This window comes from Asterias amurensis, chromosome 4, assembly GCF_032118995.1.
Source record: "Asterias amurensis chromosome 4, ASM3211899v1".
NCBI classification, from domain to species: domain Eukaryota; kingdom Metazoa; phylum Echinodermata; class Asteroidea; order Forcipulatida; family Asteriidae; genus Asterias; species Asterias amurensis.
In genome coordinates this window covers 17,597,930-17,616,227 of record NC_092651.1, presented here as the reverse complement: position 1 = coordinate 17,616,227, position 18,298 = coordinate 17,597,930, and the positions used below count along the sequence as shown (strand labels likewise).

General features: G+C 37.5%; 2 protein-coding genes across 2 annotated transcripts; one reads left to right on the top strand and one right to left on the bottom strand.

The window, feature by feature from the left end:
* Positions 1-224: 224 nt before the first annotated feature.
* LOC139936302 (uncharacterized) lies at positions 225-12,430 on the top strand. Its single transcript, XM_071931091.1, has 10 exons — positions 225-466; positions 2,303-2,403; positions 3,146-3,236; positions 4,122-4,210; positions 5,470-5,543; positions 6,796-6,882; positions 8,083-8,129; positions 9,093-9,176; positions 10,107-10,262; positions 10,656-12,430. The coding sequence occupies exons 1-10, from the start codon at positions 374-376 to the stop codon at positions 11,412-11,414; spliced, it is 1,581 nt and encodes a 526-aa protein (XP_071787192.1). The 5' UTR covers positions 225-373; the 3' UTR covers positions 11,415-12,430.
* Positions 12,431-12,995: 565 nt separating this feature from the next.
* Positions 12,996-18,235, bottom strand: LOC139936303 (uncharacterized). The gene is made up of 5 exons (XM_071931092.1): positions 18,211-18,235; positions 16,555-17,060; positions 16,069-16,241; positions 15,323-15,563; positions 12,996-14,948 (listed from the first exon to the last, which is right to left on the bottom strand). The coding sequence occupies exons 2-5, from the start codon at positions 17,050-17,052 to the stop codon at positions 14,712-14,714; spliced, it is 1,149 nt and encodes a 382-aa protein (XP_071787193.1). The 5' UTR covers positions 17,053-17,060; positions 18,211-18,235; the 3' UTR covers positions 12,996-14,711.
* Positions 18,236-18,298: the final 63 nt, after the last annotated feature.

The window sequence follows — 18,298 nt, the reverse complement described above, 5'->3', positions numbered from 1 at the left end:
CGCTTTTTTGCTTTCAAAGGACCGTAAAAAGAGAAGAAAATCTGTTTTTCATGTGAGGTAGCAGAAAAATACCATGGAGCTCAAGACACCCGAAGCCTGAAAATCTGATGTCTTATCTTCGAGGCTCGTGAAGGGCGCCACCAGCCTGACCGAATGTACGGATCCTTACAAATGTACCTTTGACCTCTCACTCACATTACACGGAGATTTGCTGTCTATTCTGTCTCACACGTGTGCACGATCGTCGAAGCGAAATGTTTGACAGCAACATTTTGCAAAATTGTATCCCTGCATGTGAACGTTTAAATGAGAAGGCATATTTGTCATCAGTTATTCTGTGTAAATACTGATACTCGTGTTATTTGTAGGTACCATGAAGATTTTTCAGTGTACTTTACAAGGCTGTGAGGGGTCATTTAAGAAGAAATGGCAACTACGCGAACATCTCGCAAAACACGATGGTAAAGTAAGTACAGCACGCAAACCATAAGGGGTCTATTTCCGACAGTTTTTTTTTAATATTATTTTTTAATTACTACTACTACTAGTGTCTTGTACTACTAGCTGGAAACTGAAGCAGACGATAGACGATAGCGAAACGAATATCATATAATTCTAGAGGAGTAGGAAGGACTGTTCTCTGTAGTAGTAGTGTATGGACTATGGGCCCAATTTCAACTGTTTAGTTAGCAGAAAATACTGCTTGACACATTTCTTGGAAAAGTTTCCGTATGGCGCCACCACTTTTTCATTTGATATGAAATAATATAGGAACTTATTTACCTGATTGATATATCCCTTTTGCTAAAAATGAGTGAAAAAGTGGTGGCGCCTTGCGGAAAGTTATCCCATTTCTTTGCTAATAAATAACTTAACTTTTATTTTAAGCCGAAGGAAGGGGCGGCAACAATGTAATTGTAAGTTAAATCTGTTTCTGCTGAATCAATAATATAAAAAATAATACTGTATTTATATAAATATACCTTTGCAGTTGCTTTTTTAATTAAGCAAGTTGTTAGTTGCGATAACGTAACCCTCCTGCCGTCAGTAGGAGGGTTACATTATCGCAACTAGCAAGTTGTGTGCTTTTTTAAGTTTAGTTATTTATAAAATTATAAAAATATTGACTTTAGTCTTTATTTATATTATTATGAAACATGGGCCATGGGTTACAGCATCATGGTCATGGAGCTACAGCTACTGATGAGCTAGGCCTACTTCTAGAAACTATATAATTATAAGGCTCCCCGTGGGCCTTATAGGGGTCTATGATTTTGGACCTCTTTAACGCTACAGGTTTTTAAAATCGGCGTTGATATAGATGAAAGTTTTACGACCGTTCGTCATCAAAAATTAACATTTCCATTGTATTTTGTACTACACACCCAAAACTTTCCCATCACACTCAATATACATTCATGATGCTTTTATGGCCTTTTTGTTGAGTTTAACTAAAATGCATCTTCAAAAAATGAAATTTTCTGATCGGTACTCACTGTTGACTGTTGTTTTTCTCAACTTTCTATATTTTTTTTGTCAAATTTATATTTTAAACCTAATCAATATTATCTTAATTTGTTTATTTATACTCATCAATATATATTGAATTAATTTGGGAATCTTGTTCCTAGCCTCTTCAAGTTAAAACAATGTTAAATAACAAATGTTTTTTATTTTGTTTACTTTCTTTCTTCATTTAATTCGGAAGGAACTCAACTCATTTTGTATTTTTTGCCCAAAAAGTGAAATCACCAAATATTTCCTGCAGCAACTTTTTGAAAAATGGCCAGTGACACTGTTTTCTCAGCAAATTTTCACTGTATTCGACTGACATTATAAAAGATGACTTTTATTGTGTCTTTCTTGCCTGTACATTGACTTGACAAAAACAAAATGATGACTGTGCCTTTAAAGACACTGGACACTTTTGGTAATTGTCAAAGACCAGTCTTCTCACTTGGTGGATACATATTAACTACATGTAATATGCATAAAATAACACACCTGAAAATTTGAGCTCAATTGGTCGTCGAAGTTGCGAGATAATACATATGAAAGCGCTTTCAGATGGTTGATTTCGAGACCTCAAATCTAATTCTGAGGTCTCGAAATCAATTTCGTGGAAAATTAGTTCTCTCTCAAAAACTGTGTTACTTCAGAGGGAGCCGTTTCTTACAATGTTTTATACTATCAACAGCTCCCCATTACTCGTTACCAAGTAAGGTTTTATGCTAATAATTATTTTGAGTAATTACCAATAGTGTCCACTGCCTTTAATAATATTCAACATTATTTTTGACAGAGAGAGTTTATATGCACCCATGAAGGCTGTACCAAGAACTACACACGGCAAGGCCACCTTCAACGACACTTGTCAACACATTCCGACAAGAAAGATTTTGTGTAAGTTACAGAGTTACAAAGACTTATTTAAAAAGCCCTCAATAGACCTTTATCACGGTGTGGCCATCTTGATTTGCTCCATTCCATATCATTGTAACCAAACTAAAATCACTGGCCTCAGGCAGGCCCTGTGTTCATTTCCAGTGTTTATTTCGAGTCTGACTCGTATCTACTGATCAAATGGGATTCTCCAAAAATTGTAACTTTGTAAACAAATCTCACTTTTTAAAATATTACACATGAATTGACAAATTATTGATTACATCTAGTAGTTTGTCTTTTGTCATGCTGTATGAGCAATGGTCACATCAAAGCATTCGGGTACTTTTTCAAAAAGTCCACAGATTTACATTACATTAAACTTATCCACGGTTTGAATATAATGATACAAGAAAGCTTCCCTTTAAATATTACTTACTGAAGTGCTGTAGTTTTGGAGAAGTGAGTAAAACAAGTCACAAAATAGTCTTCGTCTCAATTGGTTTAACATTTAACAACTTATTAACCAGTTATGATATTATACCATCATACAGAAATTATTTTCGTGACATTGTTTTACTCATTTCTCAAAACCTACATCACCTCAGTAAGTAATATTTCAAGGGAAGCTTTCTGCTATCATTGTCAAACTGTGCAAGTTTAATGTAAATCTGTGGACATTGTCCTTTGTGTTAGAAAAAAGGTACATAGACCCTTTATGACATGATTATTCTAACTCTCTATTCTTTTATTTCACCCCCAGGTGTATGGAGGATGGCTGTAATAAAACATTCAGCATTGTTGATACTCTAAAGAAACACATCCGCAGAATCCATCGCGAGAGAGTATTCAAGGTAGGTAAATGTTGTGTTGACAAGAGACTAACAGCGCTAGTCTAACTTCCATTATGTCATAGGTCATGTGCATTTAGACCAACGTCATTGTGTTTTTTGGTTTGGATACAAATAAACCAAAGATTTAACAGTAAAGTCTTAAATGGTGATAACTGATTCACACGAATATCCCTCAAAATTGTGGTTTTTTTTTACTCTGTGAACTAACACTGTCCGTCAGTTTGCAGAACCAAATTTTTTACTCCACAAGTAAGCGGACTGTGATTAGTGTAAGGACAATTTTCCCACTATCTTTAGAATTCCCCAATAGTTGTTTACATACCAGCAAGCGGCCCATATCTTCTGTTGTTCCAAGGCTCACTTTTATGTCTTGTAAAAACACACCACACACATTGAAAAAATGTGACAGCCAGACTGGTGGTGAACTACTTTGGTGTGTGTTTTAATCATGTCCTTAACCAGTGAGCTTACATGTGAGCTTTACCCATGGTTTTTCATGTTTTTTTGATACTGCACGCACGGGGCAGGAATTAACTGGATGATGGATGAAGATTACTCTGTGGTTTAAGGCATGTTAGGTGATTTCGTGGAATTATTGGAGAACATTGATGAAGAACATGGCGATTTAGAAAGTGAATGGAATCATATGGAATTAGGTTGTCAATAGAGGGCGCTAGATATACATTTCTAATAGAGACTTTTCCACACACGTTCCTAGGGTAACACTCACGCTTATCTGTTTACCAGAGTTCAATTCTTCTTCACTAAATAAGTCTCTACATGACAATAGTGCTATGACTGTGGAGTAAGGTGGCCTCACTCATTCGATAAGAAAAAATTCTCAGGACAATTCTTATGGATACTGAGTTCTGATTTTCTCTTCAGTGCAATCATGAAGGATGTGAGAAAGCCTTTAAGAAGCGTCAGCATCTCACAGTGCACAGCTACCTTCACACAAACATCAAACCATTCAGGTAAATATACTACAATAATAACTAGTTTTTATATCGCGCTTTATTTAAGTGTCTGATTACCAGCATTTTACCCCACAGCACCTTGTAAACTATTACTTGTTGCTATAAAGGTATGTCTCATACTTCAAAACGTAGCTCCACATACCTTGCAGGATAAAATACAGAGTGCTTTGATAGGCCCTACGGGTGTGATAAAGAGCTATCAGACAGCCTCCTCAATGCGCTTATCATTATATTGAATGTATTTTCAGACAGGATTTGAAGTTGTGTTAATTATGAGACAAGTTATGTAACACTTTTTAAGGGTTTACAAGGTGCTGCGGCGCATTCATCAGCCACTGCCAGAAACACGGGCAAACCCCTTCTCTTAGTGGTTCATGTAAGTGAAGCTGGGTTCTCTATTTCTACCTCCATGGTTCTTCAACATATTGTATGTGGACTACACTGCACTAATTTGATTATAGTCTGTTCTTATTTTGATTCTGGTCTTGTAATAAAATCATGGTCCACTGAAGATTCTGAGCTACAAGTCCTGTGGTCTTGTAGATTCCCCCCCTGTTCTTGCATTTTGCCAAATGTAATTGTGTTATGTTAGCGTTTTGTAAATTTTGTACTTTTTACACTTTATTGCTGTTGAAAATATGTGTGGTTGCTGCTTTTTTGAAGGCAGTGGACACTATTGGTAATTACGCAAAATAATTATTAGCATAAAACCTTACTTGGTGACGAGTAAATGGGGAGAGGTTGATAGTATAAAACATTGTGAGAAACAGCTCCCTGTGAAGTAACGTAGTTTTCGAGAAAGAGGTAATTTTCCACGAATTTGATTTCAAGACCTCAGATTTAGAACTTAAGGTCTCAAAATCAAGCATCTGAAAGCACACAACTTCGTGTGACAAGGGTGTTTTTTCTGTCATAGTTATCTCGCAACTCTGATGACCAAACAAACTCAAATTTTCACCGGTTTGTTATTTTATGCATTATATGTTGAGATACACCAAGTGAGAAGACTACATGTAGTCTTTGGCAATTACCAATAGTGTCCAGTGTCTTTAAAGATGTACTTTGATAGTACTTTTACCCTTTCAGCTTCTGCTGATGGTTATTTTGTTGTATATTATACCAATAAATAAACAAATTCGAGCCATGTGTGTCTTGGCAGTTTATGTCTTGACTGCAAGGCTTTTTGTTTCAAGAATAGGGTTTTGCTACTCTCTCTGGTTAAATTTCAGCTGTTTTTTTTCTCTCTGTCTTTAAAGATGTGAACATGAAGGTTGTGAGGCAAGTTTCGTGCTCCCCAGCAAATTAAAAAGCCATATGAAAATACACAAAGGTGAGGATTTCTATTTGTTTTACTGCTTTGTTTTCCTAATGTCTTTTTTACATTTTGTTATGTTTAACAATTTTATTGTGCTGTTTCGGAGCTTTTATCAAATTTTCCATTGTGGTCTTTTTAAAGACTCTGGACACTATTGGCAATTGTCAAAGACTGGTCTTCTAACTTGGTGTTTCTCAACATACAGTCACATAAAATAGCAAACTTGTGAAAATTTGAGCTCAACTGATCGTCGAAGTTGCGAGATAATAATAAAAAAAGAAAAAACCTTGTCGCACAAAGTTGTGTGCTTTCAGATGCTTGATTTCGAGACCTCAAAATCTAATTCTGACGTCTTGAAATCAAATTCGTGGAAATTTACTTCTTTCTCAAAAACAACGTTACTTCAGAGGGAGCCGTTTCTCATAATGTTTTATACTAACAACAGCTCTCCATTACTCGCTACCAAGTAAGGTTTTATGCTAATAATTATTTTGAGTAATTACCAATAGTGTTTAAAGTGAACAATAAAGAATTGAATTGAATTAAATTACTGACAGACTGAGAGAGTGTGACGTGTTGACTGGTAGAATGCCTGGCCCGACACTTAAAATTTCCCTCCATGCCCCCTTGTCGTTGCATTGGTGCTCTTTGAAATAATCATGTACAAATGTACTTCCCTCATAGGAGTCGCTTCTCCATTTAGGTCTTTTGAAGCATAATTGTATAGACCAGATCATACTTAATAACACTGTTGAAAGTATAGGGAATTTCCTTGCAGTTCTGTATGCAAATAGTGGATAGTAATTGAATTTGTTACAAACACGTTAAGTGCTTATTACTGCAAGATATAGTACTTGTTTTTTTTGTTACACTTTGTGTATTGTGTAATAGGTGTAAATAGGTGGACAAAACCCAAATAACATTCTTCACCCTGATGCAAAATTAACATATATTAAAATAAGAAGAAACTATAAATAAATAGTAAACTTGCAGGTACAACCATGTGTAAATCTCTTGGGGTGAGTGTTGGCTCTGAAAAGAGCCTGTTTCAGAGCCTGTTGGGTCTTGGAGACCCGAGACTCGGAGACCCAACCGGCTCTTTTTGGAGCTAACACTCACCCTAAGAGATTTGCACATGGTTGTACCTGCAAATTTACTATTTATTTATAGTTTCTTCTTATTTCTCCACACCATGCAAAGCTTCAAACAATACTTATATATTCAAACTTGTCCAAAATGTTGACCGATTCATTATTTGTCCACCCAGGTTACACGTGTGACAAGGAAGGTTGTAATATTCACTTTACTACATGGAGTGGGCTTCGGAAACATCTCTCTGTTGAGCATATGACAGGTATGCACATACTATCCTGGGGACAAGTAAAACACACAGTTTTCTAGCTTTAGCACAAGGCTAGTCAATAGCTTTGAGTGGCTTCTTCATAGTAGTCTTTGTAGTGCTTTATTAAACTTGGCTGCCTAGCTACTCTTTAGTGTCTGAGCTAATAACAAGCACAATTTTGTTTGCATCAAATTAGCAAAGTTTTGATTAAACAGCCCAAAAACTCCAATAAATCCCATGCCACATGTATGCATGTCAGCCCTTGTAAAATGTTCCTACTTTTTTCCAAGGGCAAAATATCCAACTGTATTAAGGTGGTTTCCCGAAAACAATTGTAAAATCCAGCGTCATCAGAGGGTATGTGTGGTGTCACTGGTTCCAGAGTTAACATGTCCACAGTATTCAATTGGCTAGTAATTTTACCAGTTTGGACTTCAATATTGTTAACTAAGGAGATAAAAATAAGATTTTTCTGTGTCATATTGGAAGTTTTGACTTCGAACTATTATTTACAATACAGGAGATTTACATATTGATTTGATATCGGTCTGGTTCTTCCCTATGGAACTCACTCCCCATCAAGCTCAGAAAGGAAACTTCCTTCAACACTTTCAAGAACCAACTCAAGACCCACGTCTTCACACACAAGCTGCTTCTCCTTCTGTTTATTTTGTTTAATTAGTTCCTTCAGTTGTTTGCTTTGTTAGGGTTCCTGCGCCAGGAGTGTCACGTGTGACAGACATGGCGCATAACAAGTTTCCTTTATTATTATTTTTATTATTATGATATGCTTGAAACTTGTTTAATCTGATCTGTACATTGCTACTTTAAATGCGTAACAAGTTGTTATATTATTTTTATTATATATTGCTCTTATTTTATTAATTGCATTATTGTTTGAGGTGTATATAATTGACTGTTTGGTCCCGCAAATTTATTTAATCAATATTGCTTTATCTAACAGACTGGTTGTTTTATTTTAGTATGTACATGTACTGTATTTCTGTATATTCTTGTTCTTGCTTTGGCTTTTAATATTTTAATATTGTCATCTTTAATATTGTAAATTTCATTGTTTGCCTGAAGTATGATTTTACACAATTTCAGCAATAAACCAAATAACAATAATGTTTTCTTTTTAGTTTTTATCGGGTTAAGGTTTTATTTTGAAAACAAACAAAAATCATGTCTCTTCTTTTTTTTCTTTCTCAGAATTTAAGTGTGAAACATGTGGGAAGGTCTACTTCAAGAAGCACAAGGTATGAATGTACTCCTCCACTCTGTGTAGTTTTACGAGGATGATGATAATAATATCAAAGTCTTATATAGCGCATGTATCTACCTAACAAGATATTCAAGGTTCTGAGTATATACAAACTTTCAGAAAGATAGGTTATTGCAGTGATGAATTCTGAGACCCAATTATTAAGCACATTGTAAGGGTTTACAAGGGGTTACGGCGCATACAGCCAGGAACACAGGGACGAACCCCTTCTCTTTTCGATAAGTGCACTGGGTTCTTTTACATGCGTTACACAACACATGGGACCAACGGCTTTGTGTCCCATCCGAAGAACGAAGCAACGAAGTTAAGTGTGTTGGTTAAGGACACAAGGGTCACGGCTGGGGATTCGAACCCAGACTCAGCTGATCAGAAACACCAGAGTTTGAATTTGGTACTCTTAACCGCTCGGCTACGCACTGCCACAATTTGGTTCATACTCGGTGCAGTTTACCACCAACATCAAAATGAAGACATGTTTTTGTTTGTTTATGCATTCCTGCCTTGGTACCTAACTGTGGAGTTAGTTAACATTCATGTCTTCCCTCTTTAAAACTCCTTCAAGTCATTGTTTTTCTTATACCTGGTATTATACCGTTTAGTTTTATTGTCATATGATTTTTTGTTTACGTACTCCTCTTTAAGTTAGATTTTAAATTTTGGTTTGTTTATTGCTTTTATTTTTGCTTTTTGTATTTGTCAGTGGGCATTTCAAAACAAGCCCTTTTTTGGTGTCTGTAAATGGCCCCATATTTGTTTTCTCCTTTTTAGGCCTACCTCGTTACATTATATAATTTTCATTTCATTCTTAAGTTGTTTTTCAATCATGTCCTTAATCATTTTTTCTTGATTGCCGTTGATTTAAATCATTCCACTAAACTTGTTTTTTTACCATATGGAAATTAATGTTGATTTAATTGAATTGAATTTGTATCCACAGCTTCGTGCCCATGTAAAATCCCACGAGCAGATTAAGGAAGTTCTGACCTGTCCGAGAGAGAACTGTGACCGATCATACCTCAAGGTAAATCCTGCCTCTAACGATTCTAAAGAGAATGATTAAAATATTACTTGCTGAGGTGCTGTTGGTTTTGAGAAATTCGTAAAAGAAATATCATAAAAATTATTTTTATCTTAGGAGACAACAATTGCTAACCAGTACTGGTAATCAAACACACAGTTTTTTTGTTATTTAAAACAGAAAATTATGCATGTCGCCAGACACACAAGGCCTAGAGGCCACTTCAATTTCCAATGTGGGCTACAATTTATTTTTGCCAGGGGTCGTTGCCACCTACTCCTGGCGCTGAAACAGGGCTACTCCTTTTACAGTCCATGTGGATGTAGGCTTGGGTAATAGTAATATCGAAGTCTTATATAGCGCATGTATCTACCAAACAAGGTACTCAAGGCGCTGAGTATATTCAAATTTTCAGAAAGAAATGTTATTGCAGTGATGAATTCTGAGACCCAATTATTATTATGGTATCATCCATCAGAAAGCCTGGCTGGTAGAGCAGAAAGCACTACCTCCCCAACTTAGTTACAGGGATGCCAGTTTTCTGGCTATTGCCGGAATTCCGGCTTTTTCAAATTTTCCCCGATTTTTTCCGGCGCTCTGCGATTCATCAGGCCGGAAAAGAAAATTAAAAAAATTGAAAATAAACTTTTCCGGCGCTCCGTATTTCATCTGGCCGGAAATTTTTTTTCTTTATTGAAACAGATTTCCGGCATTCCGTTTTTCATCTGGCCAGAGGAAATATAAGTTTTAAAAAAAGTTTCCGGCACTCTATATTTCATTTGGCCGGAGAGATATATTTTATTCTAGTGAGGATAAATCTTAGCATCTGCATTGAAGTATCATTCCAGAATGTTCCCGTTAAAAAATGAAAAATAACCTTGCCCTCTCGAAGAAGATATTCCATGCCTGACATTTGATTTGTTTGTCCCACAGGCTTCATATCTGGAGCTTCACATCAGGAACTACCACGACGGTGAACGACCCTATGCCTGCGATCACCCCGGCTGCAGTAAAACATTCATTCATAAATGCTCACTGTCTAAACATCAAGTGGTGCATAATGCCGACTACAAACGCCCACCACCCAAGGTAAGTTTTATCTCTTTAAATGCAGTGGACACTATTGGTAATTACTCATAATAAATATTAGCATAAAACCTTACTTGGTAACGAGTAATAGGGAGAGGTTGATAGTATAAAACTTTGTGAGAAACGGCTCCCTCTGAAGTGACGTAGTTTTTGAGAAAGAAGTAATTTTCCATGAATTTGATTTCGAGACCTCAGAATTAGATTTTGAGAATCAAGGGTGTTTTTCTTTCAAAATTATCTTGCAACTTCGACGACCAGTATCTTGCGAAACAGTTGTATTTTTTAATCGGGATTAATTGAAGGAGACAGAATTTTTTTTCTTCACAAATACGTACAATGTTCAAGGAATCAGGATTTTATTTGATTTTTTGTAAAATTGTTTCCTCTTTTCAGCCCCGGAAGAAGAGAGGTCTGGCCTCAAAGCTTTCCTGCTACCCAGATTCAGCCACACTAACAAAGCCAAGACACATCAAATGCAAAATTGAATCTCACAAAGATGATGGTAGAACTACAGATGAAAAACCTACCCAAGACATTGTCAAAAAGACTGAGACCTCTGCCCAAAACACAGAGAAGTCTGCCCAAAACACTGAGATGTCTGCCAAAAACACCCCGGCCAAAAACACGCCTGCCAAAAACACAGAGCTGTCTGCCCAAAACACTGAAGCATCGACCCAAAACACAGAAACATCTACCAAAAACACAGAGTCCTTTGCCCAAGACACTGAGATATCTACTGAATACACCGAGATGACTGCCCAACACATTGAGAGATCTGCCCCACATACTGAGATGGCTTCCCAAAACACTTGGACTTCCGCCCAAACCACTGGGACCTCCGCCCAAAACACTGGTACCTTCGCCCAAAACACAGAGACGTCTGTCAAATACACGCCTACCAAAAACACAGAAACGGCTGCCCAACACATTGAGAGATTTGTCCAAGACACCGAGATGTCTACCCAAGACACTGAGATGTTTGGCCAAAACACTGAGACATCTACTCAAGACACCGTTCAAGAAGACATGGAGACATCGCCGATTGATGAGAGGCAGGCGATTCTGAACGATGAAGAGACACTTGGTAATGAGATGGACACGTCTTCAACTGGGAATGATGTTGAAAATTCTTTAAAGGAGCAGAACCAATGAGGGTATTATCCCTCAACACAAAAGGGTCTTTGGTTTAGACGGAGCCTTACAAAATTTCTCATGATATCAGAATCCTGCCACACAGTGCATTTCAGATCTTTTCAGGATTTTCTAGAGTTCCTCGCTCCTTGCCAAGCAAGTTTGGTTCGGCATAGTGGTACTAAATCCATCAAACCTAAGTGAAATAAAAACCGGAATTATTTCGAAGAAAAAAGTGAACGAGATCAATGAGTGATGCAAAGAGAACCAAAGAGGACGAGTACATCTCAATGTCAAGATCAGGGTTGTAGCTTGACCAATTTTAATGGTGGGCTATATAATTAAAATTTGTTTGAAGTCTACCAACATGACCAAGGGCGAACGGATCAACAAAATTATTCATTTTTAGTTAAGGGGCCATCTAGGCTTAGGGTCATCATTGTTGAAGTGCAAGCTTCTGGCATGATACCAGGTTTCCAAACTGTACATGTCATGGGGCCATGCAATTAATTGAATGAAATTTATCAACTGTGTTTTCTTGGTGACATTTGGTACACCTACATGTACATGTAATACGGTGTCTCAGATCAATGCAGTGGACATTATTTTGAATGAATCTGGGGGAAATCTATGCTTGGCGGCATAATGTATTTTGTTTAGAGTGCCGGGCAAAAATTGTGAATTCGGCCCACCGTGGCTACAACACTGGTGGAGATGATTGAACTACATGTACAGAGGAGCACGTGGCCCAAGTTCATAGGGTTGCTTCAAGCAGAAAATATTGCTAAAAATTGTTAAGCATTAATAAGCAGGACACCAGTCACAACTTGTGACATGGTAGTTTAGCTGAAAACCATTTTTTCGTAAGCATCGTTTTGTTGTACTCAGCTACATGTACTTTGTTGTTCTTAAGCAGGTCTATGAAATTGGACCCCATTCTGAGATGCTATAGGAATAAAAATTTGTGACCCAGATTTTGAGAAGACCAAGATCTACAGCTGATTTTTAGTGATTGTGAAGATAATAGGGTCATTCCGTGTCAAATCACCCACTGGGTTAAACCCTACCCTCTTCAAATTTGCTCAAATTTGGTTTATGGGGTAATCGTGGCTCAACAAGCTCAAATTTCAAATTTCAGCTCCATCCGATTAACTTTTTTTGCGCTACAGCATGCTCTTTCTTGTTGATTTTGGTCGAAATGTGCCCGACCTCTGACATTCAAACGACCATAAATCGGTAACCTTTGGGTCAAAGATGTTAACTGGAACAGAACTGTTTTTAAAAGACCAGAATCAAAATGAGGAGACTTCCCGAGACAGTTTAACATGCATTTAACTGTTTTTTATTTTATCTCACTTGTCTTTATGGGTATTGAGTATACTTCATTACTCAACAGAACTGGAAGAAGCTACTGATCTCACAAGATAAATATTCCATGGCTGCAGGATATGTTGACAGCTGAAATATTTAACGAGAACGAGTTTCTTTAGGAATATCCGACCTACCGCCATAAAATGTGTGCCGCCCATGGAATGATAATCTGGTGAGAATAGTAGCTTGTCACGATTTGAATTATGGAGCTCTTGAAAAAAATCTGAAAACGGACGCTCATATCTAATGCTTCTATCTGTGAACAGCAGACATCAAAAGCTTTACATACATTGTGTAAGGCTAGGGGGATAGGATCAGTGCATGCAGCAGGGCCCAATTTCATGGCTCTGCTAATCGTAAGCACAGAATCGGCGCTTACGGAAGTGGGGAATTCTGTGCTTACGGCAAACGCATTTCACGGGTTAGCGGCGAACTTTGGCTTCTGGGAGTGCGTACTCCAAGTTACTAGGCATTCTATGATTACAAGGCTAGCGCAGAAATTTGGCGCTTGCAGGTAAGAGGGAAATCGTGATTGTAAACGCATAATTCGGCAGTAAGCAGAGTCATGAAATTGGGCCCTGATTGTTTAATCGAGCAATCAAAGCATGCAGTGCTCAGACAAACCATACAAAATACACATCCAGTTGAATTTTCTTTGGTAACATCGTCGTGCGGCAAAAACTTTATGTGATATTTCTATATTTTATTTGGTTTTGATAATAAATTACTGTACGACCAATATTTTTTATAAAAATTACTGTATCCAGTATTGTTGAAAACAGGCTAAAAATTCATTGGATTAAATTTAAAAGTCACTGAGCTCAATGTAATCAATGTTTTAAATTGTATTTATTTGTTTACACCTTTCTGGCAAGGGGCTAGTCATGTAACCCAATAGGTATGACACATGACACAGCAAGTACCAGCTGATACATGTAGCTCACTTTGACGTTAATGTTAAAGGCAGTAGACACTATTGGTAATTTCTCAAAATAAGTATTAGCATGAAACCTTGCTTGACAACTAGTAATGGGGAGCTGTTGATGGTATAAAACATAGTGAGAAACGGCTCCCTCTGAAGTAACATAGTTTTTGAGAAAGAAGCAATTTTCCAGGAATTTAATTTTGAGACCTCAGAATTAGGTTTTGAAGTCTCGAAATCAAGCATCTGAAAGCACACAACTTCGTGTGACAAGGGTGTTTTTTCTTTCATTATTATCTCGCAACTTCGACGACCAATTGAGCTCAAATTTTCACAGGTTTATTTTATGCATATGTTGAGATACACCAAGTGAAAAGACTGGTCTTTGACAATTACCAATAGTGTCCAGTGTCTTTAAGGCAGAAGAAGTAAGATTGTTTTAAATTTAACCTTCGGTGGTAAACTGTTGACATGATAATGATATGAGGAAAATAATTCCATTACACAAGGAACATACTCAAAGTGTTTCTCTTTGGTGTCATATTATGATAGTTTTATTGTCCAACAGACGAGATAGAATACTAAACATTTCAAAAATAATTTGCTAATGGAAGAACAAAATTATCCTAGTTAAATTTTTCAGGTCTCTTCACAAGCTTCTTCACACATTCAGGTCGATGAGTCGTGCATGTTATCAAATAACTGTACCTGTTCTTTGTTCAGGTATCAATTTACCCCCATAAATTTAAAAGTTTCAAAAATCCTAGGATGCACTTAGAAATTAAGGATTTTCCTCATTTTGTTAATAACCCCCGGACTTATAGATTCCAACAGTTTCCTCAGTGCTAGAAGTACACCAAAGAGCCTGACTGTATTTATTTGGAGAAAAATACAGCAATCTTTTATTTACCCGGCAGATTTAAAAAAAATCTGAATTCAGATAAAATTCTGAAATTTCTCATCCGTGCGAAGTCTTTCCGAAAATAAACTGAGTATTCTAAATCAGCACCCTAAATAAATAGACTTCAACTGTCCACTTTCTCATCCTGAACTCTCTCCTCTTCCCTTGAGTCTTCTGCTGCCTGCTTCAGCTTCAGGCTCTCCTCTGCATTCTTCTGCTTGACTCTTTTGGCCTTCTCCTTGGCTGACATAGGTCTGAGGACCACGGAGAGGTTCATACCCTCCCTGCCGATATCCCTAGGCTTGCTTGCAAAGGTGACTCGGTCTTCAACGCCATTCATCAACTGGTGGACAACTGCCATCTAGTAAACACAAGTAACAATAAACAAATTGTTTTAATGTTGAGGCCGTTAACCACCAGTTCTTTTCAGTACCAACACAACTCAAAAGAGATATTCACATAGTGTTACCGCAAACCTCTCTGTTATACTTCCACCAATGTGCAAAGTTTCAAATCCTACTTACAAAACATTTTTAACAATAATAATAACTTACACACTGCATTTTTCATTAGACCCAAAAAATTCCAGTTATCTTTCTCGGCTCCCAAGCTTGATTTCAGAGTTTATTTATTGAAAACAACAAAACTGAAAACCAAACCAAAGGACTCGTCTGAAAAACAAATAAATTCTTACCCTTCAAAATTATTTTCAATATTTTGTGAACAATAACCCACCTGTTGTTCCTTAGTGATCTTCTTCACTCCCTTGCCTCCGCCCATCACAGTCACTCTGACGTGGACGTGCGACTCTCCTTCTTTCAGCCAGCCCTGCAGATGCTTTCGTTTGACCTCCAGGTCGTGTTTTTCTATGTTACCGGACAATCGAACTTCTTTGATCTGCGTTTGGGCACTGGCGTTCTTGGCTTTTTCTCTGTGTACCATCTGCTCTTGGTGGAGTTGTTTACCCGTCATTAATCTGATGTAAAGAGATGAGTAAGGATTTGGTCAGGGAATCGCTTTGTTTTGTTTTGAAGGGAAAGTATAACTTGACTTAAAACCCTGCAGCAAGGGACCTACTTGGCTGCGTCGACCCCATGGTACATGTATGTTGTCACATGCTGACAAGCTTTTTCCTAGGTTAAAATGGTTTGATTTGCATTTTTGTCCACCACTTTTTAATCCAAGAGTTCTCTTTATAGTGTTCTTTACATATCCATGTATTGCCTGGGTTAATTAAACTAACAACAGCGTCCCACCTCAACTCAGGTTGGCAGATACTTGTTCTCCATTCAAGAAACATCTCAAAACATAGACATTTCGGAAATTGTAGCTTTTGAACTTTGGTTGTTTTTGTATAAATAGCAGAGTTCATGTTTTTGCGCCAGGAGTGTCATCGTTGACAGACATGGTGCACTAGAAATGTTCTATCGTATTATTATTTTGATTTTAATTTTCACTCAGACTCAAAGTTTTCCCTGTACCTATATGTTGGATACGGCTTAGTCTTTGAGTTGACCAACACAAGTTTCAGGCCGGTTTTCTGGCTTTGTTTAATGGCCTCAGCACGGTGCAGTGAACCTAACGACTCCCCTTCTTCATCCAGGAGATTGACAATCTTGTCTGGTACAAGTTTGCCAACGCTTACCAGGGATTCCTTCAGAGAAAAAAACAACCAATGTTAGTTTTTGCATCAAGGATAAATAGCACAAACTGTTTTTTACCCTGACACACTGATGTGTATAAAGCATGTACTTTCCCCAGAGTTCTGTGAAAAAAAAAATCCACAGGCAAATCACTCAGGTGAGATTCGAACCAAAGGCCAACGAAAAGAAAAATTGGTTGACATTTTGACTTTTTTTTTATTAGTATGCTCTGGTCATGCCATATTCTGCTGTTGTATGTGTATATAAAGTTTATATTAAAAAAACCACTAAAACCAGCCTCTCGTTGTTCAAAAGAATGTTTACCGTCAACGAGCCATGCCTCTTTGAGCCGTTCCTTGGAGAAGTTTTGATTTCACCGGCCCCCTCAGCATCAAGTTCTTTGGCCACATCATCCACCAACAAGCCTTCCTCAGTAATGTCAATTTTAAATGAGGCACTCTGACCGGGGTCTGATTCCGACGATAAAGGTCTTAGAAAAACTGCTGCCTTGAGTGGCTTGTGGAAGATGCCTTGAATTTGAAAAGCTTCTCTACTTTGTAAAAGGTGATGCTGTTTCGTGCATGTTTGAGTCCAATTCTTTGTGCTGCAGAATCCTCTGGCATTTTTGAGGTAATTATCCACTCTAGGACTCCATGGGTTTTGACGAAGCAGCAAGATTCTGTCCCTGTGGCACCCAGTGCAAGCAGTTCGATTGGATAGTTGGTGGAGACTTTTAACGAGATGATTGAGACATTGTGACCTTGATGTCCAGGTCGGAATCAAGCACTGCTGCAACACAGCATGCTGTCCTCTTGAAAGCATTACTGCACCTGCTTGAAATAAAAGGACATGCTCTAGAAGATTAGTCACTTACAACAAATTGGGAAAGTTTCCATATATGGCGCCAACACTTTTTCATTTGATATGAAATAATACAAGTAGTGGTTAGTATCTAATTTTCCGCATGAGATTTCCTTTTTTGTAAAAATGAGTAAAAAAAGTGGTAGCGCCATAGGGAAAGTTATCTAAAGAATTAAACCTAAAAAATTACTTTATAGTTCAAAAACTAAAAACAAAAACTATTATAAAATTATTGTTAGTTTGAAGTAAACTTTACTTTAATCTGAATAATATTTGTAAACATGTTAAAGAAAAAAGACCCATGACAATGTGCTGGGGGATGGATGCAATTCCTCCACTCAAAATGATCCAATGTCAACAAATGATACATGGATGGGCCCTACTTCTACTCTACTCTACTGATCTACTCTATGAGGTTCGTTCCATTATCATCTCCACTACCATGACTCGAACGAACCTCATCATAGTAGGAGTACAGGGCCCGATCTGAACTGTATACTTACTACCATTCTACTACTACTATTGCCTTGTACTACATGTACGTGGGCCTATACCTACCTAGGTAGTAGTACTACTGTACTAGTACTAGTAGTAGTAGTAGTACTAGTACTATATATAGTAGTCGTTCTATTTTGACTTATTTATGATAACTTTGTTGTGTGTACTGTGAATAATAGACAAATCCATGCATTACATTTACAAATAGCCACATTGGCATCGTTACTATCTAAACACTCTAGGGCAAACCCTGTGTAGACTGTAGTGCGTGTTACTTTTCTAAGTAAGTTCTGTGTACTAGCCCCACTTCTTTTGTGTGGCCGCTAGCCGAGCTAGCCTTGGCCACACAAGTGGGGCTATGCTTCTACACGGTACATTCAGCCTTTCAGTCAGCTTTAGTTTGTTTGTACATTAGAGGAAGGATTGTAGGACTAGTTAGTAGTTGTGTACAAAAAGTAATTGCTGTAAATTAGTATCTATCTCGTGTACAACAACGGCAACGCTAACCATGACCAACCACAATTTGTTTAAAGCCGACCAAGTTACCTCCACCTTCATCTACCTATCGACCTCATTTTTGTCCAAAACATCACAATTTAGAGAAATTATTTCGGAGCTCACCTGTGGGGGGGCTGTCACGGTGCGTTTCAATGCAAAAAGTGTATTGGTCAGCAGTTTACAGCGCTAATGTATTTTGCACGCTGTTTCC

Coding starts and splice junctions, on each gene's coding strand:
- LOC139936303 (XM_071931092.1), bottom strand. CDS start 17,052: ATGCTTTCAAGAGGACAGCATGCTGTGTTGCAGCAGTGCTTGATTCCG. Junction 16,242..16,554: donor AGAGGCATGGCTCGTTGACG/GTAAACATTCTT, acceptor TTTTCTCTGAAG/GAATCCCTGGTAAGCGTTGG. Junction 15,564..16,068: donor AAGCCGTATCCAACATATAG/GTACAGGGAAAA, acceptor TCTTTACATCAG/ATTAATGACGGGTAAACAAC.
- LOC139936302 (XM_071931091.1), top strand. CDS start 374: ATGAAGATTTTTCAGTGTACTTTACAAGGCTGTGAGGGGTCATTTAAG. Junction 2,404..3,145: donor TCCGACAAGAAAGATTTTGT/GTAAGTTACAGA, acceptor TTTCACCCCCAG/GTGTATGGAGGATGGCTGTA. Junction 9,177..10,106: donor GTGACCGATCATACCTCAAG/GTAAATCCTGCC, acceptor TTTGTCCCACAG/GCTTCATATCTGGAGCTTCA.